General features: G+C 39.2%; 1 protein-coding gene across 4 annotated transcripts in view; it reads right to left on the bottom strand.

The window, feature by feature from the left end:
- SH3KBP1 (SH3 domain containing kinase binding protein 1) overlaps positions 1-25,383 on the bottom strand; it is a 224,141-nt gene that overhangs the window by 99,867 nt on the left and 98,891 nt on the right. For all 4 annotated transcript variants that reach the window (XM_035542036.2, XM_035542038.2, XM_035542037.2 and 1 more), the window contains 2 exons: positions 10,342-10,448; positions 531-654 (listed from right to left, as the gene is read on the bottom strand). In XM_035542036.2, coding sequence (XP_035397929.1) covers positions 531-654; positions 10,342-10,448 — 231 coding nt within the window. The remainder of the gene's footprint in view (positions 1-530; positions 655-10,341; positions 10,449-25,383) is intronic.

Below are 25,383 nucleotides of genomic sequence, written 5' to 3'. Positions count from 1 at the left end.
GTGAGAGAACAAAGTCCATGTCCCAGTTCTGGCCTTTTTCCCTTTGGCTGCTGGGGCAGTGGGTGACGGAGGTGATAGTAACATGCTCAGCACCTGGAGGGAAAAAGTGCCGCATGTCCCACACCAATAATTATGAATCCTTAAATCTACTGGAGTCATTAAAGAAGGTATGGCACTTTAATCCCTCATTTAAATAAGCACAGCTACTTCAGAAATGTTTGGTTACTTTGCTCAGTTTCCACATCTAAAGACAAAAAAAAATCTGAATTCATTTGGAAATACAAAGCCAGTAATCATCATTGCCTTCTGTGTTCTTGGTCTGTTGCAGCTGGGCAAGTCTTAGGTAACATCGCCAACTAGTATTGCCAGTACTCACTTAGCACCATCATCTGACCCTTTCACAGCATAAATTAAGAACAAGGCATTCAAAAACACTTCCAAGAAAGAGATAAGAATGCACTACCCTCTCAGTGTGTTGGCTAAGCACGCAGACATACATCCAGAACACCAACAATAATTGTTCTCCTTACTTGGCTTTACTTGCTCTTCCTGTGCTGTTCCAACATCGTCAGAATCAGACAGTTCCTTTATGAAGTTGGAAGGAAACATGCCCGTCTTTCCATTAAGTATACCTTCCCACCAGCCCTCTTCTACCTGCACCAGAACAGAAATAAATTAATAAATAAAAGGGTTTAACATAAGCAACACTTTACGGAGTTACATTACATACACGATTTTCAGTAACACCAGTAATGATTTTGAGCAGTTCTTATTAATTTCAGGTATATGCATACGGCTGAGGCTCCAAGCTGGAGCATTTCTCTCTTTTTTCGTCTTTTTTTTTTTTTTCTTTCTAAATTAAAAGATGCATGCACCCATCTGTAAATGTTAGCAGTGCTGGTCGAGTCAGAATCATGGACAAACATTAAATAAAAGGATAAAAGGACAACTGGAGAGCGCAAGGTGTCTCCACATTGCAGTTTTTACGGATATCAGTTCAATCACTAAATTTTCAGTGCACACTATACTCCTACTCATAACTGTCTTAATATACATGATTTACACATTATAGAACTTTCAATTTCAATCTTAATATAAATCATATGATTATTGCTGCCTTCTCCAGCAAAACCAGAAATTCTCCATTTTAAAAGTTAAGAATGTTGTCACATCATTAATATGTAAATGTAAGAAATCTACAGTATTTCTACAGAATAAACAGTATTGATGCATATTTGACTCTAGAAGAGTTACAAAGAGCTACTGAAATAAATAATGATAATATGGTCAGAAAGCATAGACACTTCCTAGCTGAATACCAAGAGAAAATACCATTTAAAAACGACTAACTCCCTCCTGTATAACCCATTCAGGATAGAGTGGCAGTGGCATGCAATGAAATGACGGCCCTTAGAAACCAGGTGCCTTTAGGTTATAATGGGGCAGCAAGAAATGACTTACTAATGAATCAGCTTAAACACACCCCTGACAGATGAATATTTTTCATCTGTCAGACACTGTTCATTCACCAGAAAAATGACAGGGAAGGACAGCACCAGTCTGTGATACATCAGCCTCCAATACTGTTTGACCCACCTCTTCCCTGTCCCCCCTTCAAACAAGAGTTACGAAAACCTGAAGTTATGTTACAAGTTGAGGGTCTTGACATTTACTGTCAAAAAACAAACCAACCCCTTAACTTAAATGGTACTAGCTGACTAATATTGAAAAAAAAGTTTCATATCACTTGTCTGTGAAAATGTTGAGTTCTTAGAAAATAGATGTTTTTTACCTTTATAAAACACAAGCAAAAATTTTGTCAAACTACAGAAGAATGGTTACTTTTTTTCATTTTAGCTACAAGTACAATTCTATTATAAAGCAAATTGTTATTACTTCAGGGTCAGAGTATTTCCTGTGTTTTTTCTCCATCTCCATCCTTTTTAGCACATTTCCTGTCCTCCTTGGTTGATTTTTTTGTTTAAATTTGAAAGCAGTTCAGGCTACCACAGCTATTTTCACTTAATCTCGGTATCTGTCCATGACAAATTTTCTCTCTTCCCCCCACCCCCGCCCCCCAATGCATCAGTGAGGTCAGGCAGAACTTTGGTAATAATGGTTATTATCTTGCTGATACTTCAGAGAAGACAATGCATACGAATCACTCAATGCCTTCAGTGAAGTGTTTTTCATGATAGTCTCAAAGTCTCTGAATGCTAATGTTTGGTTTTGTTCTCTCCAAACTAAAAAACACACAGAAAAATGAAACTGAAACTGTATGATCCACAACACTTTGCAATCTCTACAAATAATATCTTTAAGTATCTATATCTTTATCTTGATACAGAAAATACACAAAATGGCCAAGACTCTTTGACTATAACATATTTCAATTTTTCTGATGCACTATACCCAGATGGCTCTATTGATTAGAGCTAAACATTAAACTGTAACTGCGTGAGCTGACTGACCAGAAGATTAAGCACAGTGGAATTACATAGTTCCCAAGACCTCTGTTTTGCAAGCTGTTGTGATTACTTAACAGAAATAAGGTGACCTATACCACACTCAGCTCCATCTCTCTCTCAAGTATGTCTCCTGCTTCCTTCTTCCAGGGTAACACTTCACAGTTTTCTTGCAAGTTAACATTAGCACTCTTTATGTGGGGATCCATATGTGCACATACAGAAATACACATGCACATAAATCTATAGATATCTACATTGGATGCAAATATACTCACAGCATTCATTAGCTGCTAAGTTTCCCACCTGATACAAGAGTGAGTTATGTGAAAATACCATGCTGTGTTTGATAATTTTACAAATTCAGAGAAATCTGAAGCCATAACCAGATTCTTTCCGAAAGAAAACACAGAAGGTTAGCAAGACATCACAGGCACAGGTCAAACAATGCCTCCAAAACATTTAAAATTTCATCAAAAGAATCAAAAACTCTAAGTATTTTTAAGCACTATAGCTACTTGCTAGATGCTTTTATCAGCCTCAAAACACACCAGCTAGAGATTAATCCATATAATAAAAAAGACACTAAAATACCCCCAGGATTTAGTTATCCCAAACTGGGGCAATCCATTGCCATACGGTTTGAAATGTTGCAATAATTCCTAGCCAATAAAACCTTACAAATGAAAATCCATTATTCATGGGGGTAATCCATCTGGAGGTACAAGCACTCAATAAAATTTGTTACTATACTATTATAACAAAGTGCTTTCAGGATTTATGCATTTAGCTCCTAATTTATGCTCAGCATTCATGTACTGAGCCAAACTAAACAGGAGGATTCATTCAGTACTCAGTGGCCCTAAACCTGAAAAGAAGTTTTGCTATTCATAACATCACACGCACCAAGATAAGCTCAGCCTGAATGTGAAGTTTTGTTTTAAAGCTAGAACAATCTTTCCAACATGCTCATGGTAAGTGGCCATAGCCAGAGGTATTTTCAAGAAATGTTTTCAGTGTGTTATATCTGCTTAATGTCTTTTGGGAAGGCATGGCACGTCCTTGTCTTGCCAAGCCCCTAGGCTGCCAGTAGGGCTGTCACACCACATTTGAAGAGCAACAACATACAGGAACCTGACTGAAGACACTTTGTTAGTCCAATTCATATATTTAGGAGGTAACACATGCACCTGACTGCAGCACACTCGGTGTCAAACATGGGGCAGGGACAGATCCAGCAGCAGACAGCTGTAGGCAGTCCAATGACTGAGTAAGATTGAATGAGATACAAACAACAATATAACCAGAGAGCGGTGCATCACTTCTTGAGAAACACTTCCCATTAAGAGGCCTCCCCTTTGGGACTGAAAGGAAAATTTAACCTACAAAATATTTAAGCAACACTCGAATGTTCTTCCAATATCATTTGGATATTTTCTTTTTTACGTTTTCAATGAAGAAAGAATATTTGTACTCTTTTTAATTGAGTTGCTCATTCAGTAGACCTTGTTTGATGTAAGCACTTTTTTTGGAAACTATAAAAGAAAAATACACATAAAAATCATTCAAAACAAACTGTTTTACCTTATTAGAAAATGAGTGTTTAATCAAATTGTGTTTGTTACAGCTACTGCTACCTATAAATAATAGCGATCATATAAAGAACAAATAATGAAATGTTCAAGGGAAATACTATGGAAGTGGACAGGTAGGAAAATAACAGAATTATGCGTGTGGGACATTCAGACATGCAACAAGAAGTACTCAAAGGGTACACATATGCTAGGACATTTAGCTTCTTAGAAATCAACAAAAATATCTTGAAATCAGCCTATTTCCACATTTAAAGTACAAAAAAAAGAATATAATATGACATCAGTTCAAGCCTTCAGGCAAACATAATAGTTCTATTTCAAACTGTGAAAGCAGTTTTATTCTACAACTGTAATGCAACCAAAGAAAACATAAGCACTTCAGTAGGTCACTAGGACTCCAAGATTAAGTTACTCCAAAAGCGAGGAAATGTTACTACTTTAGGTTTTCTCTTCATGGCCAATACAATCATCTCGAACACCCCCCTTTAAAGAAAGAAACATCAGAGAGTGCATCAGCCTGACCTGCACTGCAATGTTTTGTTTTGTTTTTTTTTTTTTGTTACAAGCCTTCATCACCCTTTCAGGGAACTCGGTACCTGTCCACAATGGAATAACCAAGAGGAGCTGGAAATGTTGAGGCCGACCGGAAATGTTGAGGCCAACTATCAGCATTTGCTTGCTGGCATATCTAGGAATGGTACAGTTGCTTGCTTACACCTGGCTATATAATTACTAGGGTAAATTGTTAAATGATTAAAATGTTCAGCTCTTCAAGCATGTTTCCAATAAACTTCTCTATTCGCCTGTTCCACAAGCTTTTCTACAACCTTCAACTTTGCCCATTAGGGTTTAGCGTTGCTAATAGATGACTTATGGCTCAGCTAGTACTAGAAAGGAGGGAGGCTTTGAGTCAGGAAAATTTTCAGGAGAGAAAGTCTCCCTGGATACAAACAGAGTCCTTCTGTACTGTTAAAACTAAAATACAGTCCCAGGAATAAAAGCAGTGCCAGACACAGGCAACAGGAAGGAGAGAGGCCCAAGGTCAACAAAATTTCCTTTTCTTAGAGAAAAGTAGAGCACAAAAAGCAAAGAAAAAATCCTTCCTTATTTCATAAGTCCTGAAGGGAAGATCTTGAGCTTGAAGGACACAAGCATACGTGTGCTGAAAGGAAATTAAAAATAAATAAATTAAAAAAAAATCAAGAGGTGAAAAAACATATCATATCCAAAGCCAATGGGAAAAGATACTTTAGAAACAAGACCTCAGTTGAACGTGGTGCCTACAGTGCCACTTGATGGCTTGTTCTGAGACTGCATTCAGCACCAGTCATAGCCATGAGATGCTGACCAGTGCCTGGGGTTCTGCTACAGCACAGCTAGAAGCTGTTTGACAATTCTGGTACAGATTGGAAGAATTAAAAACTACACAAGTACTTTGTATAATGGATTCTACTCTGCCTCTGAGATATTTTTCAATGTCAAAATGCTTTGTGTGTTTTGTTGTTGTTTTTTTGTTTGTTTGTTTGTTTAACATCATTTTCTAAGTAAGAAACTGAGGGACTGAGAAAGCAGTCACACAGAACTGGAGTGACCCTCTATAGAGGTATTTGCACTCCTAGGCCCATAGAAGACCTGCCTACCACATGAACTGTCCAGAGAAGCAGTAGTCATGGAAGTCCTTGCAAACAGCCTGTTGGCAGAGGTTGAGGAAAAACACAACAAGATTTCACACAACAGTAACCAAGAGACTCAGAACCCCAGCATTCACTCCCAGCTGCTTTCTTGCAGTATTATACAGTTTTGAAATTGCGGCGGAGACTGTCTCTTGTCACTATTAAAAAATTTCCCCCTTCAGCTCTCCAGTTGTCAAAATACATTAACTGTAGGGAGAGTCCAGCTCAATCCCCGGTGTTCATCTTGTTCTTGGAAATGGGATGAACTACTTTATATCGTTTCGACAAAAAAAGCCCGTCCACAGCCTTGCCCAAAAGGAGTGCTAGATTTGTAAAAAGCTGAGTCTGCATTTTTATAATTTCAAATGAGTTTTTTATAGGATTTTATCATGTAATATATGGCACTATTAATTAAAAGTCAAAGAATAAGCTCAGTGGTATTACAGCCCATCTCAGCCAAAGACTTATTTGTGAGTTTAACTCCATGCACTACACATTGCCAAAAAACTCACTTCTCAGCAGGATGAGGCCACAAGGTATATAGTAGTACAATGACAGAATAATCCCAAATGCCAGCAGGCTCAGCACCGTTGAATGACATGCCAAATGTCCTTACTCTGATGCTACAGGTTAATTGTCTGGTATGCTGTGGAAGTCTAAGGGTAAAAGATGACTGGGATTCAGATATCTGCATTTAATAAGACAATTAGTTCTAGCTGTATTTTGGGACAACTGTAATTAGAGTTATAACTAATGAACTAGGAAAATAAATAACAAGCAAAAAGCTATCAATCACACATTAAACGTGAACATAAACAATAATGAAAATGCTTCTCTTGTTAGTTTCAAATGCATTTTTAATTTAAATCTCTAATTAATGTCTCATGGGTAGCAGTCTGCACTAATGGAAACCTCTAGTTTAACAACAAACATTTTTATCTATTGTTATGACTATTTGATCTTATCATAATTAATTTCTATTTAGAAAATAGGAAGGAACTGTGAACATACAGCCTCCAAGAATATCTATCTATCTGGTGACATTATAAACCCTGAAAGCAAAATTCACACTGTTTTTTCAGCAATTTAAATACTCTCAAAGAATTATTAAATTCCTCGCTTAGAAAATTAGAACACCACCACACTTGCTGTTGTTCTAATCCACCGTGCAAATCCAAACCACTTCTAACACAACAGGAATTTCCAATAGTATCTACGACTACCACAGACGTGTAAGCCCCTTCTAAAAGTATCTTATCATCTGTTGGCACCAGGAAGAATGACCGGCAGCAGCTTTAGATGCCACTACACCTCAGGTGTTTCATAGCACCCTGAAGCGAAGTTGGAAGAAAGGAAGGCATCCTCATGCTCAGCATGTCACCGTGGGGTATGACTGTAAGCCGTCTTCACTGGGGGTCTGGGGAAACACGCTTGGCACTAAGGGAGGCAGCTGAGAAGCAGACTCGCATTCCTTTCTGCCAACCCTCTTCTGGAAGCAGTAACTTTCAAGGGGAAAAGGGGAGAAAGGAAGTAGGGATAAACTCCCACTGCTAGGTCTGAAGATCTTACTTCGCTAAGGGATCTCAGTTCCAAAAACCGCACACACTAACTGCTAAAATTTGTTTCATCCCATTTGTAACAAATGTCTGAGCACAATCCTTCTCTTTAAAGATAAAGCCAAATTAGCACAGCACTCACTACAGGAACCAGCTTTTCAGGGAAAGTCTAATGGGTTGTCAGCCATAAGTGACACTTTAAACAGATCTTTTGCTAAATGGCTGCATAAAGATACACAGACACTATTTTGATTTAAACAATATTTGTTTTTGTTTGCCATAAATCAGGGATTTATTTATTTCCAAATAAACGGAAATCCACAGAGATTTGAAAAGACTAATCTAAGTCAATTTAAAAGCAATTTATTCAACTGAAACAACTTTCTTATGAGAACACAGCATGATTTGTGCCCTTGGAAAACACCTTCAGACATTTTCACAACTCAAGAAACTTCTTTTTTTTTTTTTTTTTAAAAAAAGGTCTTCACATCATACATTTGTCAGTTGAAATAAGTAGCTTTGAATTGTGACAAATGCTCTGAATCATATTTCAATGCAATGTTTTTTTATGCAGCGTAATCTAAAAGCAGAAGGCTAAACAATGAAGTAGGTACACTGGTTTGTGCAACTTAGAACCACAGAATCATTTAGGCTGGAAAGACCTCTAAGATCATCACATCTAACCATTAACCTAGCACTGCCAAGTCTACCACTAAACCATGTCCCTAAGCACAACATCTACACTTTCTACATCAAATACAGTTCCTGTTTCAAGATAAAAATTCTGCTGTACTTTCTCAAGGAATTACCACTACTGTGGCAAGGGCAAAAGAAGAAGTAATAACAGAAAGCATTCAACATCAGCTGCTCAGTATCAACCATGATGGAAAAATCACATAATACTTCTTCAGGTGGTGAGAACTTTTTTTCCAAATTCCTTTATTTTCCCTCTTCCACTGGCTGATCTAGTTCTACCCAAAAGAGCCAGACAATGTCCTGGATTGTACAAACACAGTAGATGTTGCCTAAGGCAAAGATTATATTTCAGAAGCTGACAGAGCAGGGTATTTCCTAAGGTCAAAGTGGGCACAGCCTCACCTGTGTCAGCTATTCTTCAGAATTTACTTATGGCCAGCACTTCAAACTAGCCACAAACCCTGTTCCACACTACAGAAAAATTATTTCCGGTATGATATTCTGTAGAACTGTCAAACAAAGAAGCAGCCCTAGACAATATATTTTCTGAAACCTCAGAATCAGCAAGTTGTCAATGCTTTCTTCAACAGTAGCAATTCAAGGCAGGACTAAGAGTTTAAGACTGCCAAATCTGTAAAAAGTAATCCAAATGTGTTTCATATAGCATGCCCTTAGTTACGAGTGCACACATGCAAGTAGGGAAAGGTTTCATTTTCATAGTTCTACACCTTTTGGTTCTGATGCAAACATTTTCAGTTTCATTTGGATTTAAACAAATCCATTATTTGTAGTTAAGCTGGCCAAATTTGTAAGAATACAAGAGATGCATTTCATGCAAGAAATCTAGTGTCTCATCTAAATTATTTAACCATTTAATTCATTAGGTAGAAATAATTCTTAGGTTGGAGATGAGGAAGTGGTTTTTATTCCGTTACTTTACTCTTGAAAGACACAAGAGTGTCTTTTAAGTAGGGCAACTGACGGAAGATACTTGTGCAGCCATGTGAGGTCAAATACACTTCAAATTGCATAACAAAAATGTCTCACGTGCTGCCAAGAAGCACATTATAACATGGTGTTTACATTGTCTCCAAAATATGCTCTTAGGTATCTTACTGTCTTGAGATCCTACATTGCAATCCTCCTCCCAGACAGAATAAGGTTGGTTAAAGTGACACATCAGGTCTTGTTCCAAGAGAACAATGTATAGAGCTGGTGTGTGTAGCTAGGTTAAAGGGGAAAAAAAAAAAAAACAATCACAAACTTCTTACAGTCGGATTTGATAACTTAGTCTCTCATAATAAAATACTGGATGTCATCAAGACTGCAGTAGAACTTATATTCTTTCAGAATTTATTTCCTAAGTGACAAATGGAGGAAAAATAAAACTAATCATATATCCTTGACAAGAAAACAAATATTCGCTTATCAACTGCTGATGAACTTTCTTCACAGGAAGAAAAATCCTACAAATATATGATACAAGTTGAAACACACCTTTCACTGGATGCTTGAGCAAACTAAGCTCTTATATCTGTTTAAGGCTAAGTAAATAAAGACTACATTATTTTAAATGCAATCTACTTAAAGGCTTCACGTTAGCATTTCCAGTTTTGGTTCTCATGCTATTCAGGTCAACAACAAAGTTCTAAAATCTCTAATGGAGCAAAAAATGAAGAATGAACAACATTCCTTGATCCTGCAACAAGATTCACCCATGCAAAGCATCGTTCTGGATCTCTGTCCGAACTTTCATAATTTGTTCCCAGTTCCTCTTAGGGATGTACACTCATTTTTCACATCCACTTCCACTCAGAGTAAGTACACCTTGAGTCTCTAAATAATTAGTTTTGTTGTTATTGTTTTTTTTTAACTGATTACGCTAAACTGAAATTGTTAAAATTTGCAGGCAAAGATGACAAAAGGTGAATGCCATGGCTGAACTCCAGAGGACTTCAAGTAAGTCTCTTAAATGCGTTAAACTCAGTAAAGGTAATTCTTCTCTGTGGCTCTCTCACTAAAATTAAGAAGAGCTTTTTCCACTATCATCTTTGATGTTAAAGATACAAACTCAATAGCACAAACTCTGAGCATTTTCACTGCACTGAACTCAGAAGCAACAGCTGATTGAGTAAAAGCAGAATTGCTACAGAGAAAAAAAAATTACAAAACCCATAAGCAAACAACCACATCCCCTCACCCCCAAACAGTAACCCAAAATAGATATGTAAGTGTGCCAGAGAAGAAAAACATCTGGTTTACATTGTGTCTTTAAAACACATCATATCTAAGAGCTTAGCATGCGTAAGATATGCCAGAACTGCATGCCTGTATATTCCATTAAAAATCTGCTTACCTCTCCCACAACTTCAATGATGTCACCAACTTTTAATTCCAGTTCATCTTCATTTTGAGGCAAATAACTGAAAGCCACCTGACATCTTCTTCGTCTGTTTCTCTCTCCTGGTGAAAATGAAGGAAACGAGGAAATTGTAATATGAAAACAAAATTCCATACCAAATATAAGCCATGCAAAATGATTAAAGATGAAATATTATTCTTCACGCACTATCAAAATAATTTGAGTATTTGCAATACTTAGTATGTCTGCCTAGAATTAGTTTATTAAAAGAGGATGGAGGAATGGTTACTTGGCCATATTATTTCTTTCAACCATTTTTATAATCTGATGCACTTAATATCATGCATCATCTGGGTGAAAACAAGTTGTGGCGATTTTTTTTTCCTATCTGTGACATTACTTAACAGTGAAAACTTAATATACATTTATACAGACATATGTATGTATGCATTTGTATTTATATACACACATTTTTAAATTTTAAATTGCGTATTTATGCACTAATATTAGATTAAGAAAACAAAAGGAAAACTCATCCCAAACTCCCCTCTTCCCCAAAGAAGCTAGGTGTGTGACTGGGTTAGTGTGGTGAAGGTGGGCTAATGCTGATAATCAACCAGCCACTGGAAGCACTGTTATCAGCCAGCTTTCTCTCCAGCTGGAACGTCCAGGCTCCCCTGAGAAGCTGGTATGAGGGTGCATCTTTGGATGCATGACTGCAGAGAGGCTTGAATTCACAGCCTGGCAGTGGTTCTGTGATTTATGCACATGTATACACACGAATATACACATTTTACCCAAGTAAATGTTTTCTCTTACGCTACTTCTCTTAACTGTTGAACATGCTCAATACACCCCAGTGTAATTGTACACACACTGTCCTAGAATGGCCTTAAGACTGACATTAAATTACAAATGGATCTCATGGTTAGTCTGTTATTTCCCTTGGAACAACACTTCTTGATAATACTACTCCAGGGAAAATGGGTAATAACAAGTTACAGAACTTTTTTTTTTTTTTTTAGTCTATTAATAAAAACCAGAGAAAGAAGGGAGAAGGGAAGCCACTGAATTTGGCTTTCTAGTGCATTATGACAGTATTTTTCACAGCCACTGCAATTTTTCCTGAGTGGCAGCTTTTTGAATGATAAAATTAATAGCTTAATGCAATGTAACCAAACTCACTCAAATTGGCTTTTTTTTCTCCACCTACAGATGACTGATCATTCTTCACCATCTAAACTAAAATGGTCCTAAATTGACAACTTGATAGAGCCACATTCAAAATAACTTAAATATAATAAATACCTTCCATACTGAGTGCTTCTTTGATTGTGCAAAAGTAAGAGGGCGGCTATTTCTCCTAAAGACAACATTCCCACTATGATTTCTAACATCAAGTAGGGATTGTTGCCTGATGTGACAGATGTCAGTTGCCACGCTATTTAATAATCAATACCGTGTGACTCTTGGAGAATATTTTTGAGTTCACTAAGAGTGAAAAATAAACACAGTTCGGGAGGTTAATAACAGAATTGCACAAATCCTTCACCTTCCCATCCCATTTTTATTTATTTATTTACTTTATTACTGCTACAGTGAATCTCAAGAAAGTCAACATTTATCTGTTAGCCTCCTGGTTGTCTCATTTCTCACCCTCTCTTCCTGAATCTTTCTTTAAAGAAATACCTAAGTGGAGAGTAGCAAGAGGCTTAAGTACCAACCAGTTCCTTTGGTCTAATGCAAGACACAAGAGACCCAGCAGCAAATCCTTTTGGGTTTAAGCAGACGATGCTCCTGGGCCCCATGTGCCTGCTGATGTTTGGAGCACTTGAGCAGTGCAGGAAATGGGTGAGGAGCTCTCTAGCAAAGAGGTATCTGTTTTTTCTTATATTAAAGCAACATGGGTAATACAGCAGTATAAGTTTCTAAGAAAACAGAGCTGATAGGAAAAGAGGTCAGAGTGAACAAGCAGTGCAGATACAAAACTGTTAGTAAAGAAAAACTCCTTTTTTGCAAATGCGAATGTTAAAGTTTACTGTATTCCCACCCCAGCATCACATATTTTTTGTTTCTTAATCAGCACAAAGTCTCCAAAGGCAGCATGCTGAAGAATCACAAAGCAAAACAACAACAAAAAACAGAGACAACTAACAGCAAGTTTAGACAGAAAAAATGAAGCCTTGGTCTTCTTTTGGTATTTTCTCTTCTGCTAATATTGCCATTTACTGCAGAGTATTATTACAGTTGAAGCCTAACTGTTGATCATCTGAGATCTAAATGACGCACTGTGACCTTAAAATGTAAGGAATTTGACTGATCAACATAAATTTAAAAATGTGAAACCATTTAGAGAAGTAATTGTGCAATGAAGACTGCAGATACTGTCTATTCTTATCCTTTTTTTTTTCTGACTTGTAAACTGATGAAGATTTTTCATTTTTCTCCACACTTGAGCATAAGCTGAGTTCCTTGGCAGTGAAAAGTTGTTGAGTAGTGAGAACTCAGTTAAATAAACTCAGGACTTGAAAATCAGAAAAGGTGTGCTGCAAAGTCATCACTAGGTTTTGAAAGGCTTAAAAGAAGAAGAAAAAGAAAAAAAAAAAAAGAGCAGTGAACTTTTACTGGCCCACATATAGCAATTTGTTGCAAGTAACCTGCTGCAGGCAGCACCATACCGTGCTCTTCCTGCTGGTTGCAGTTCTAGACTTTTTAGTTTCCTGTAGCTGTGGCCCAACATCAAAAGTGTTTTGAAGGTAAAATGCCTATGAACTGCAGGATGGGAACTTAACGAGCTAAACTGTATTTGGAACAAGCAACCATGCAGAAATAACATCACTCACCCTTGTGAAAAACATCAGCTCCCATTTACACGGTTATAATAAACCTTGAAGGAAAAACATTCACAAGCCTAGTTTGTGCGGTCTTTTCTTAAAATAAATCATGCAGCTACAGAAGAATTTGCTGTGTACGTACCAGCAACTGCGAAGCATATTGCATCTGAAGCAATGGCACCCAGAGCTCGACATCTCCTGCAAAGCGTGCTGGACTTTGCCCTGCACCTTGTAAGGGCAGTGTCGGAGCCACTGAACCCTTACAAAGTATGCGCAGGTCTACCAAGGGAGCAAAGATGGACCTTGCATGCACTGCGAAAGGTGCAACGCCATGATGCATTTCAACAGCAATGCTGGCTGCCTGCCTTGTTCGCAGCTGCCGATTGCCAGCTCCCACTCACCCCACCTGTGGCTGAGGTTCCCTCTGCCCTGAGCAGTGATGGGCTTCTGTAATTGCTCCCCAGAGTTTCACACAGAGCAAAACTTGGTAGTTCAGCACTGTAAACAACAGACTTAGTTAAACCAGCTCCTTTTTGTCTTTATTTGAAGGTTAACCCATCTCAGCAGAGCTGTCCCAAAGATGGATGTCTGAATCTGAGACCATCCCTGAGGAGCAGAGAGAGCCTAATATCTCCAGAGGGTATTCAGTGTCATTGTAAAATAGACAACTAAAATACATCGGATGAATGACTCTCTGGAGGCACATTTTTCTATTGCTGTGACTAGACGAGACTTCAACTTGAACTTTAAAATGTCTAAATCTGGGTCAAAAGGAACGAACGTACATTTAAAGACTAGGAGGAAAAAAAGCACCTTTGAAGGAACGAATCTAATTTGCTTCAAAGTGGTGTTTGATCAGATTATAGAAATGCTGTGGTTGACTGTGATAGCAGGAGACTAGGCCTTGATCCAAAGGGGTTCCCTCCAGTCGTACAAATGCAAGAGACAAGGATTTATAGACACTGACACCTTTACATCAACAATGAAGACAAAAGAGACGGTGACAAAGCATTGTCATTCAATACCTACCTGCCTAAGGCTCACCAAAAGCTGAGCCGATGCTACACAAGAAGTCACGCTGGGACTTACACCCCGCCATCAGACACAGGAATTGTCACCGACTGACAGCGCAGGATTTGATGACGTGCAACAGCAGCAGGGTAGACTGGAAGCAAACTACTTACAAGTAAACTGGAAATTTCAAATCCAAACTACCTTTTAAATTCTAAAACCTTTGTTATGAAACATATTTACACATGCGTGCATGTGTGAATAGCTTATACAGTGGTTTCTAGAGAGCCTACTGTTCACTGATGCCAATGTCTGTATACCCTGTGCTGTTAGTGTCAGTGTCACCATGTGGTGAATGTCACTAACAGAAGGTCCATCAACTGCACGAATCCCTTTTCTTCCATCACAAGAGAAGAAGTTCAGCAACCTGTTTTGTAACGGCACAACTATTCTATAAAAAACGCAAAAAACTATATTCAACCAGAAAGCTTCCCAGAACAGACCCCTGGAGTGAACACCTATACCTCTCCCTGCTGACAAAACATACACCTTAAATGGCTTGCAGTGTCTTCAAAACCAGGCCACACAGTTTGGTAATTGGGTCTGTTTTAAAAAGACACAAATTGAAATCATTGTGGCTCAGACAAACAATCCAACCCAATTGTTCCTGTATTTCCTTTTACTTTAAAGGAGTGTTGCTAAGGAAATTGCACGGGTTAGGTCGGGGACGGAGAGGCCTGAGTCAAGCATTGCAGCGTGAGGAGCCTGAAGACATTTCTCCCACATCTAAAGAGAGAGCTATTTCAAACGTCACAGCTAGAGCACATCACAGCCCCTGCAGACCAACGTGCTCCTCTCTGCCCTGGGCTTGCTGGGCAGGCTTGGGGGACCCACCGAAGGAGACTGAGATCCACTGGGCCACCTGTAAAGTAGGCGCAAAGTGACTGAACTCTGTAAAACTGCTAGAGAAAGAAGTTCCTTTCCAGCAGGTCTATTGTGAGGAAAATGACAAATTGGAGGACAAGTTTCCTGCCTTCAGATTTCCCCGCATGCAGCAGAATCTGCCCATCAGTTGCACTTCCCATCCCCTTCCAGCTTTCAAAGCTAAATCTGTAGCTGGGGGGAACTGGTTCAGAGCACAGAGACTTCTGGTTAGACACGCTGGGCTGTGATCTGACTCAGTCAGAAACCGGTTCTAAATTTAATGTGCAAGAAGACAAAAGGCTACTATAGTACAACTAAGAGGAGACGTATACACTTTTAGCCTGCATGTTACCAATTTTGACAGTACTGATGGAGTTTTGGTATAGCTATTTTGGACTGCCAGACTAGATGGTTGCTGCACAATCTTTTTTTTTTTGTTGTTGTTGCTGTTGTTGTAAAATCACTGAATTGTGTATATTAAAATGCAAATGTTAAGAAACAGGCTGAGCTAACAAGAAAATTCTTCTTCAAAGCACTACCCTCCATAGGTGTTTTTGAGAAACAGAAGCGTTTAAGAACAATTAAGAGCAAACATCAAGTATAAAAACGTATATAATATATATATCTTTTTTAAGTATACAGTGTACAGAAGACAGTGTTAAGAGACTTCAAAGTCCTGCTCACACTCAATGCTAATGTGGATTTTGTCACTATCTTCCACAACACAAGGACTTCACTTATACCCACCCACTAGCAGAAATACTAAATAATCATTTGAAAAGGCACTACCAAAATTACCAAGTTCCAATTTCAATTATTTCCTGGAGGATTTTGGCAGTATTTTTCTGATCTGGGATGTGACATGTCAATTCCAATTCTCTCATCACCCACATGCTGTTAGAAGGGTGAGTGCTTTTGGCTGGACGACAAAATATTCTGATTGCAGACTGTTCCCTGTCTAGCCAAAAACAGAAGTAAGCTGTGTGTGAATATTTTAAGAAGGACTTTTTGTTTGTTTGTTTGTTTTGTTTCAATTTGTGAAACCATTTCACCAGAGAAAACTGCAAGGAGGGGAGATGGGAGAAGGAATATATTAGATGCTCCCGGTACTCTACCAAACACGTTATGTAAAACTGCTGTGTTTTTGTACAAGCAGATGAACTGGAAAGTGCCCTGCTTTGATGTGTGCAGCTGAATCATGGAGATTGCAGGACTCCTTTAAACACATTTAAGCTACAACACAATGTGCTGTCACTGTTAGTAATGTTACTATGAGTGTGTTAATATTCTACTGCTGTTGAGGAGTAGGTTTCCTCTTGCTGGACTCCACAGCAGTACTTCCAGGTTCCAGCCATCTGGTTGCTGCTTTGGATTTTATGACCAGGTTTTGTTTGTAAGGAACCTGAAAGCCTGGAAGACACATTTTCGTTATGCCGTTATGTTTTAATCCACAGTCAGAAGAATAGTGAACATGATATCATTTAATAAATTCATTCTTTTGTTAAGAACGTGGAGCAACGTTCAGGTTTTACATCAGGTATGAGACTTTCCCATAGCAGCAGTAATTACTGGAAGTGACTTAGAGCAGCAACGTAGCACCAGTGGTCATATGCTGTTAGGAGAAAACCATTAATTAGCTGAGAAGTGGAGCACTTCAGTATGCCACAGTAGGAGCCAGGCTTGTGCGTCTGACAGACAGAACTGAAATATCAGCGAAGCCAAGATCATTATTTAAGTCTAACCTGAAGCAGAAGCAAATGCTATAAAATTAACTGTAAAAAAACTCAAAAGACCACTGCACAGTTTAACCATAAAAAATCTATACCACCAAAAATTCTTTTTCTGAGTCTGAAACACACTAAATATATACAAAAGACATAGAAATTTCTGTAAGTGTAATATCAAGAATGAAGTCAAACCATCATGCCATCCTTACTAGAGAATGAAACAAAGCAAGTCCAAATTCCAACAGCAACACTTGGTCTTGCCACATAGCCTGCATTTTTTATATTCTTTTAGGGGGAAAGTGTAAATACATATTAAACTACACATTAACTTAACCACATGCAGAAGTGAAAATGTGCATGTTCATTCAAGCTACTAGTTCTAGAACTTGAATCTTTTAAGCTTCGTACTCTAAATAACCATTTTGGATCAGCATTGCAGGTGAAACACTCCATCACAAGATGAAAATTGGAAGTCGGTGACAGGGTTTTGAAAGGGATTTTAGAACTGCAGTTTAAAAGCAGTTATGCAGTCCTGATCAAGACTGGACAAGCTCGCTCAGCTTCTCACCACTTCCAAAACCAACTATTCCTACAGCTGGAAGAGATGCAGAAACAGCCATCAGCAGAAAGTGCTGCCTTTACAACACCTTTTGTTGAACAAGCTATTCTCTTGCCCATTCTCAACAATCCCTCTCGGTTAGTGTCTTTCATGAGCAGTGCAGTCCAAGAAGCACCAAGTATTCCTGTCCTCAATCCAAGGCATATTTCAACAGGGTGACTTGCCCCAGTCATCCATCTCTCTGGGACTTCGTCCACAGCGACAAGCACTAGCTGCCAGTCATGGCACTAGGATTCCCCATCATCTCTAATGCAATTAGTAACTATCAGACATGAGAAGGCCCAACACAAGGTCTTACGCTTGTCTTTATATTTGGTTTCTTTTCTCATACTCAGAAAATTTGCAAGGATAGATTACATAAACAGATTGTTATACTTGCTAGCATATATTTCATGTGAAACAACTGTATAAGGAGCTTCAAAAATACTGTAGACAACATACCTGTATCAATAACTTAGCTTTTCTAAAGAGCAAGAAGAGACACACAAACTTGAAATATTCTTTCATGGATGGCAAATAACATTTTAAAATGCCAGAGGAGAAATACCACAAGATTTCCAATTGACCCATAAAAGCCATTTTCTTTTTCTATTCTCATTGCATAGATCTTATGGTGTCATTGGATAATCCCACAATATTATCCCCTCATCCACATTTTGAGATCCACTTATTTTTCTTAAAGAACACCAATAACTGTGCAAGTTCATTTTTAGCTACCAGACTATCAGTGCTTTTTGACAGGTCCTCAACTTCTGTAATGACATTACAGACCAAGTCTTACTCTGACCTCTGCTACACTGGTTTCAAGTAAGCCTCTTTTATCAAGGGCTAAAAACCCGTCATCAGGATTTAATGTGCACTCCAATAGGTAACAGTGCGCACTAAACAAATGCCTCGAAAATGATGGAAAGATTCAACAAATACAGCAACTGATTTTCTGGTTGCTGCACTCATGAGAGCTATTACAAAATGAGCATCTGCGATAAAACACCACTTAACAAAACCCAAACATCTCTTTCATATTGGGCGCTTAGAACATCAGTCAGATTTTTAATCTAGAATCTCATTTTCCTCTAGAATATTGATACGATTTACGTATTTGTTTTGAAGCCATTAGAGCAATAAAGTTAAATTTTAAAAAAAGTCCTAAGTCCACAGACAGAGGATACCTCATCTTCCTGTCCAGTGATATTCCTAAAGTCTAGGAAATTATATTTAATTTGCCTCGGTACACAAGCCCACACAAATCTTAAATTCTAGGAAGCTTACGCGTGAAACTAGGACATGTCTTCGTAAACTGGGAAAATGACTTGCCTGGTCCAATGAAATGGGTCTGATTCTGCAACTCTTACATGGGGACAAGTGCTCACTTGGGCAGAAACACTCCCCATGTGTGTCTTCCAGGGCAATTAGGCCATGACATTCTCAACACCTAGTGGAGAACAGCGCTGCTCCCTGAGCTGGGGACACGGAGCAGCTCAGCAGCCGAGGTTATACAACTCTCTGTCCTTCAGCTTGGCTAAAAGAAGAACACACCAGGAGGAGCCCTAAATTGCACTCCTCCTGTTATGATTTGTTATTATTTCTCAGCTAAAAGTGTGAGAACGCTATAATCCAAAATAAACTGCTGCTTGAAAAGGCACGTTATGCTGTGCTTTGCTATTTGAGGATTGCCCAGGTGTCCGGGAGTAGAAATTCAGGAGACCAATAAATAAATATGATAAATCAAAATAAATCAATCAATCTTGCTGTTGCTAGCCAACTGAAGCCCAGAATCTGCCCTATGAGAGCTGAGCAGAAAGTCGGTTTCCCAAAAGGCATGAAATTGAAAAGTAACATTCACTGTTCCACAACATCCTTGAAAATGAACAGCGCTACGGCATCCACACGAGATACTTCTCTTCACAAGCACAGGACAAATATCTGCCACATCAGACGTGTATCGCCATCCTCCAAAACTGAGCAACAGAAATGTGAAAACAGAAATGAATCAAAAGGCCGTCTGTTTTGGCAAGTCCCCAGCCTACGTACACAGTGCAGGGGCAGCACAAGTTGCTCCCAGCAGTGCTGGAGAAAGGGAGGCAAGTGTTTTGTGAGAGCTGCGTATCTAGCCAGTCCTGCAGCATCTTTTGCTTTTGGTGGGCAGAAACTCTGAATGCTACAGGCATTTTCCCGTATTTTCTTGGTTGTTCCCATCATTCAAACAAAGCTCTGTGGTATTGATAAGCATTCATTTTTACCAAATTAAACTGACAAATGAGCTATTACAAGCAATGGTTCACGACAAGAAGGCAGCTAGCAATTTGGTTCTTTAATAGTGTCATTTTCAAACAATGCCAGACAGACCATGTTCTTTTGATCTCCTTCCTTTTACCTTTTCAACAAGACTCTAACACATTCAAAAAGCTGTAATTTATCAAGAAGGTGTTTAATCAAAAGAGACAAAAGGTACACAATGTTCAGTTCCTTCCTTTCTGCCTTTTACCGTAAGTTCTCCCAGAAAGCAGGCCTTACACCTCAAAATCTGCTGCTGAGCAAGCATCCAGAGCTTTATAGCCCTGAGCGTAAGGGATTTGCTCGCCTGCTATCATTAATGCCAAAGAAACAACATGTATCAGTATTAACAAATCCAATTGCCAGTGGTGAGTGGCACATTTCCTTCAAGTGCTGGAGAAAGAGAAGCGTGACACTTTGCTGGGGAAAACACAGAATGTAACACTACTTCCAAAAGTTAATTTAAATGATAAGAATTGTTGTTGTTACGCTGCATCCCAGCTATTTCATGTCAAACTCCCTTAAGAAGTTCTTTCTTGCTTCCAGACATGCTCAATTCTCCCACCCTGGCTTTCTGTGCTTATTTTTGGTACATCTCTTCATACACGAAGAAGTTCCTCTGGACAGTCCAGCTCCTGAATCGCACCTCCATAGATCTGCCATCTTTCGGTGACTCCGATGAAAGTTCCTACACAGGCCTGTAGGCAGCTCCCAGGGAGAAACTGAAAAGCAAACTGGAGAAGGCCTACTGCATCTCAATCTCTCAAAAGTATTGTCCATCTATTAAACACTGTTTTGCCTTGCTCAGGAGCATTTATCCCAACACAAATGCATTCCCAAAAGTCTGTAGAACTCTCCAGGTAAGACTGGTATCAAAATGAATTAATAATACATTGCCAATAAGGCTCGAAGCAAGTGATGTAAAAACTCAAAAAATTGCTTGTTAGCGTATCTGGTTGCACCATTCACCTCTCAGGCAATCTCAGACATCTGTACTTCACTACACAGTCTAGAAAAACAGAAGCCAGCCCTGCATTTCTTTCAAAGTATGAGTTTTATTACAAAAAAAAAAGACTCATTATGCACCACAGGGAAAACTTTTAAATTATGCCTTGTCCACTGACTTACGTTCTTGATGCTGCATTTTTCTCCCTTATGCCTACACCTTCATTTTATTTCATACACCGTTCACAAGCATTTGCATATTACTTCCCTTCCAAGTTTGTCAGGATTGTTTGGAGAAGAGTTAAGATGATCAAAAGGTTTGTTGCCAAAAAATGAATGTATTTTTTGTGTTCAATACACCCAGAGCACTCCTCCTGGACATTGAGTTGCGGACAACGGCTCAATGCCCAGGTGGAGATCAGTAACAAGTGGTGGTCCTCAGGGGTCAGTACTGAGATCGTTGCTGTTAAACATCTTTGTCAGTAGCATGGACAGTGGGATCGAGTGCACTCTCAGCAAGCTTGCTGACGACACCAAGGTGGGTGATGCAGTTGACACACTGGAGGGAAGGGATGCCATCCAGAGGGGCCTGGACAAGCTTGAGAGGCGGGCCTGAGTAAACCTCATGAGGTTCAACAAGGCCAAATGCAAGGTCCTGCATCTGGGCTGAGGCAATCCCAAGCACAGATACAGGCTGCGCAGAGAATAGATTGAGAGCAGTCCTGAGGAGAAGGACCTGGGGGTGTTGGTTGATGAGAAGCTTGATATGAGCTAGTAATGTGTGCTTGCAGCCCAGAAAGCCAACCATACCCTGGACCACATCAAAAGCAGCGTGGCCAGCATGGTGAGGGAGGTGATTCTCTCCCTCTGCTCTGCTCTCTTGAGACCCCACCTGGAGCACTGCGTGCAGCTCTGGGGGCCTGAAGGGAACCTACAGGAAAGCTGGGGAGGGGACTCTTTGTCAGGGAGTGCAGTGATAGGACAAGGAATAATGGTTTTAAACTAAAAAAGGGTATATTTACATTAGATATTCAGAAGAAATTCTTTACTCAGAGGGTGGTGAGGCACTGGAACAGGTTGCCCAGAGAAGCTGTGGATGCCCCATCCCTGGAGGTGTTCAAGGCCAGGCTGGATGGGGCCTTGGACAACCTGGTCTGGTGGGAGGTGTCCCTGCCCATGGCAGGGGGTTGGAACTGGGTGGGCTTTAAGGTCCCTTCCAACCTAAACCATTCTAACATTTCTATCATTCAGTATTCTCAAGTAACAGTTACAATCATCTTCCAACAGCTTGTTAGCCACTACTTCATCTCCCTTGCTGCATTTGTCAGAAATGATTATCCCCTGGTTCCATTACAGAAATTCCCATTTGTCTATCCCTAGAGGCCTAATTTGGCCATAATGGCCAACATAATTAAATGTTAATAACACAAGAGAGATCTGCAAGTATACTTAGATATTTAGGTACATAAAAGGTTAAGTTCACTCTAAAAGGTCCCGGCTTTTACATCTTTCAAACACTTTGTAAAATTTCTTCCACAATTAAGTTTTTAACACAGCCCTGGTAGTTGCTGCACGGTAAGTATCCAAGGCACAGACACAAACCACATGATGGAATATTTTATAATCCTGAGCTGCGTAAATAGAAGACAGAAAGAAGTAGAATAACTCCACATCAAGGAATAGATGCCTTCTAAGATGCAAAAAGGGAAAGTCACTCTGGAAGTTAAAGCAGATTCAGTCACAAGAGCAGGGAACAGGAGCTGCTCCAGCATAAATGGGAAACAGAAAACTTGGAGTGTCTTATAACCTCAAGAGAAGACACCAATATCAATGTGACACAAAGTTGGCATCTACACACTAAACCTAAACACCGTTGCCCACAGCTATACAATACCCTACTTCCCCAGCTTTTTCTCACTAATCCTCCATTATTCTCTTTCCTTGCATGACCAATAAAAAACAAAATCCCGGAGGGATGCATTTTCATCTTTACAAGAATGAAATAAAAAAGCAACAAAATCAAGGACACTTGGATGTTTTCTGTCGACATCCTCTACATTTATCAGGGCAGAAAAATGATGGGAGTTGATACCATGTAATTAATATACCAGTCATGCTGATCAAAATGCCAATACAATAAAACACTTTGCTACAACTTCTTCACCATAATTAATGGCAACCATTATTGAAGCATGAAAACATAAATGCACACAACTTTTCATAATATATTCCTGGCACTTCGTTACCTGCAAGATTTACAAATACTAAATAGTTCTCCACCAATATATTCCCTGCTCTGTATTCATTAATACTACTCAGTATACAGATAAAGACAAAAGGATGACATAGTCATCAGTTTATAACCTTATATTCTACCTGTGTACAGTGACAGGCTTGCATAATCAGTCCACATGCCTCTTCCATCAGCTTGGAAGAACGTGTACAGAACTGCTTCTTGTTCCAACAGCTCATTTAAGTTCTATCCACACATGAGCTGCTGAAAATCTTGCTGCCATCTCAGCCCACTGATCATTAGTGACTTCACCTTTACTTTCGTATGCATTACACAAAATGTGATAGTCAAACATTACAATTGCTGCATCTGTCACTGGAACCACTGCTATGTGTCAATATGGTATTTGTATTTGTTAGAGAGTCAGAAATACATACTACAAAGCCATCGCACACCTCTTTAAATGCTGAAGCTATAATTTTGGTAATTGGTCTTACCCAAGAGGGCTTCTTTATATGGAGTAGAAAGGGTCACAGAAAAACACAGGGCCACAACAGCAATTAAAATAATGCATGCTCACAGGAAGAAAGCTGTTAACAACTCCCTCAGTACTCAAAGTACAACATTTTTGAACGCTCTTGTCTTATGTGCAGAACCTGACGACTTTATGTACAAACAACCACTAAAATCTCTCTTTAAAAAAAAATAAAAATCACCATTTTGGGTTACTCTTTGATGCTGCTGGAGATGAGGAACAGAAGGCACACACAGCTGCCACTAGCAGCCCGTGGAGGACTGAGGAATCACAACTTGCCTGCCCAGCAGGCTGCCCCTGAGCACAGCCCCTCCATCCTGCCTCGCACGGACACCTGTCCCCGCAGCACAGCTGCAGCTTCAGTGAACTTCCTCTTCCAGGCTAATGCCCGGATTTGTCCTCAGGGCTCAAATTATTTTGTATGTTATGAACAGCAGTAGCACGTTTGCTTACAGAGCTACAGCATATCCTGATACAGTTCTCTGCAAATATTAAATCACCTAGTAATAGCAGTCCAAATGCCTTCACAAAATGCAGCACCTGGGAACTAATAAGAGCCCTGTCTGTATTATAAAGCATGTGCTGCTTATGTTATTCAAAGCCAGACACTAAGAACATTCAGTAATACAGGAAGCTTTATTTAAGCATACAATATCAATATCTAAACTGAAAAAATAATTTTTAAAAAGGCAAATCTAGGACTCCATATCTCAGACTGAATTTTAAATCAAGCACCACACAATAGGTACTTCATATCTATCTGCTGCAAGGAAAGATTAATATAAATATATGTAAAGCTTTGCGTAATTATCTATCTTTTGCCTTTGAAGGTAGCTGCTGAAGTATGCAGCTGATAAATTACTTCAGAGGCAAATAAGTTATGCTATTTATTTACGGAAGTATCCTTGTAAGTAACTTATGACTTAAATCAGTCTTTTTTTTATTAAATTCATTTCCTTCTCTGCTCTTAGATCATTTATTTTATGTTCCTATTTTGCACTATTCACAGGTGTTCAATACCTCAAAACCCGCTAAGAGAGCTGAACCCTGCACTCTGTTAAGACAAAGAACGAGAGTATTTATACACGGGAAGAGTGCAGTTAGGTGGGATGCTGAATTGGTAGCAAAAGGCAGAAGCAAACACATGACACTTCATCTCCTTTTCCTACAGATCAAGTTTAACCCAAAGCTGGGATGACGACAAATCTGATGATCATTTGGCCTTCATTATGGAACTAATGCATGGTCATGCAAAACAATTTGCAAGGGATACGTATGCATGTAAAAGACCTCTGCACTCCATATAGCTCAGTGAACAAAGTCAAATTTGTATGTGGAAATACAGGAAAACAGAACTAAAGAACCTCTCTAAAGGAAGACCACCTTTTGCAGTACAGACCACATCACTCGGTGGCAATATGCTTGCGTCCAGACAAATCCAGAGGGACTTTGTAAATATGGTCCCTTCTTTTACAGTACAAAGTACTGGCAGCTGCTGCACAACTGTCAGTCCTTCATTTTTCACTTCAGTGCTTTCACTCAGCACAGAGATCCACATGAATGATAAAATATTCACCAAAGTATCTAGCCTTTTTCTTAAAGTGGGAGTTCAAAAATACTCCCTTTCTGAGTCAGAATAATTACTTCATATCTGATTTTGCTCCCAATATTTTAAATGCAGCATGTAGAAACCTAGAAAGAATATACTGCAGTGTTGGGATTGGGTTGCAAAGTTTTACTGTAACAAGTCTCAGACTGCGGGGTCCTTTGGCACCTTCAGTACAGACCTGGGTGGTTTGAACAAGAGATCCTTGAAGAGATGAGCATATTAGGGCAACATGCTCTCACCAAACTAAAGATACCAGCTGTTCTGAAATAACTTGGAATAAATTCATATAGTTAAGAAAGAAAAGTGGCCTTTGAATTTTTGTTCC

Source organism: Cygnus atratus, chromosome 1 (assembly GCF_013377495.2).
Source record: "Cygnus atratus isolate AKBS03 ecotype Queensland, Australia chromosome 1, CAtr_DNAZoo_HiC_assembly, whole genome shotgun sequence".
Classification (NCBI taxonomy): Eukaryota; Metazoa; Chordata; class Aves; order Anseriformes; family Anatidae; genus Cygnus; species Cygnus atratus.
This window is presented reverse-complemented; position numbering and strand designations above follow the sequence as displayed.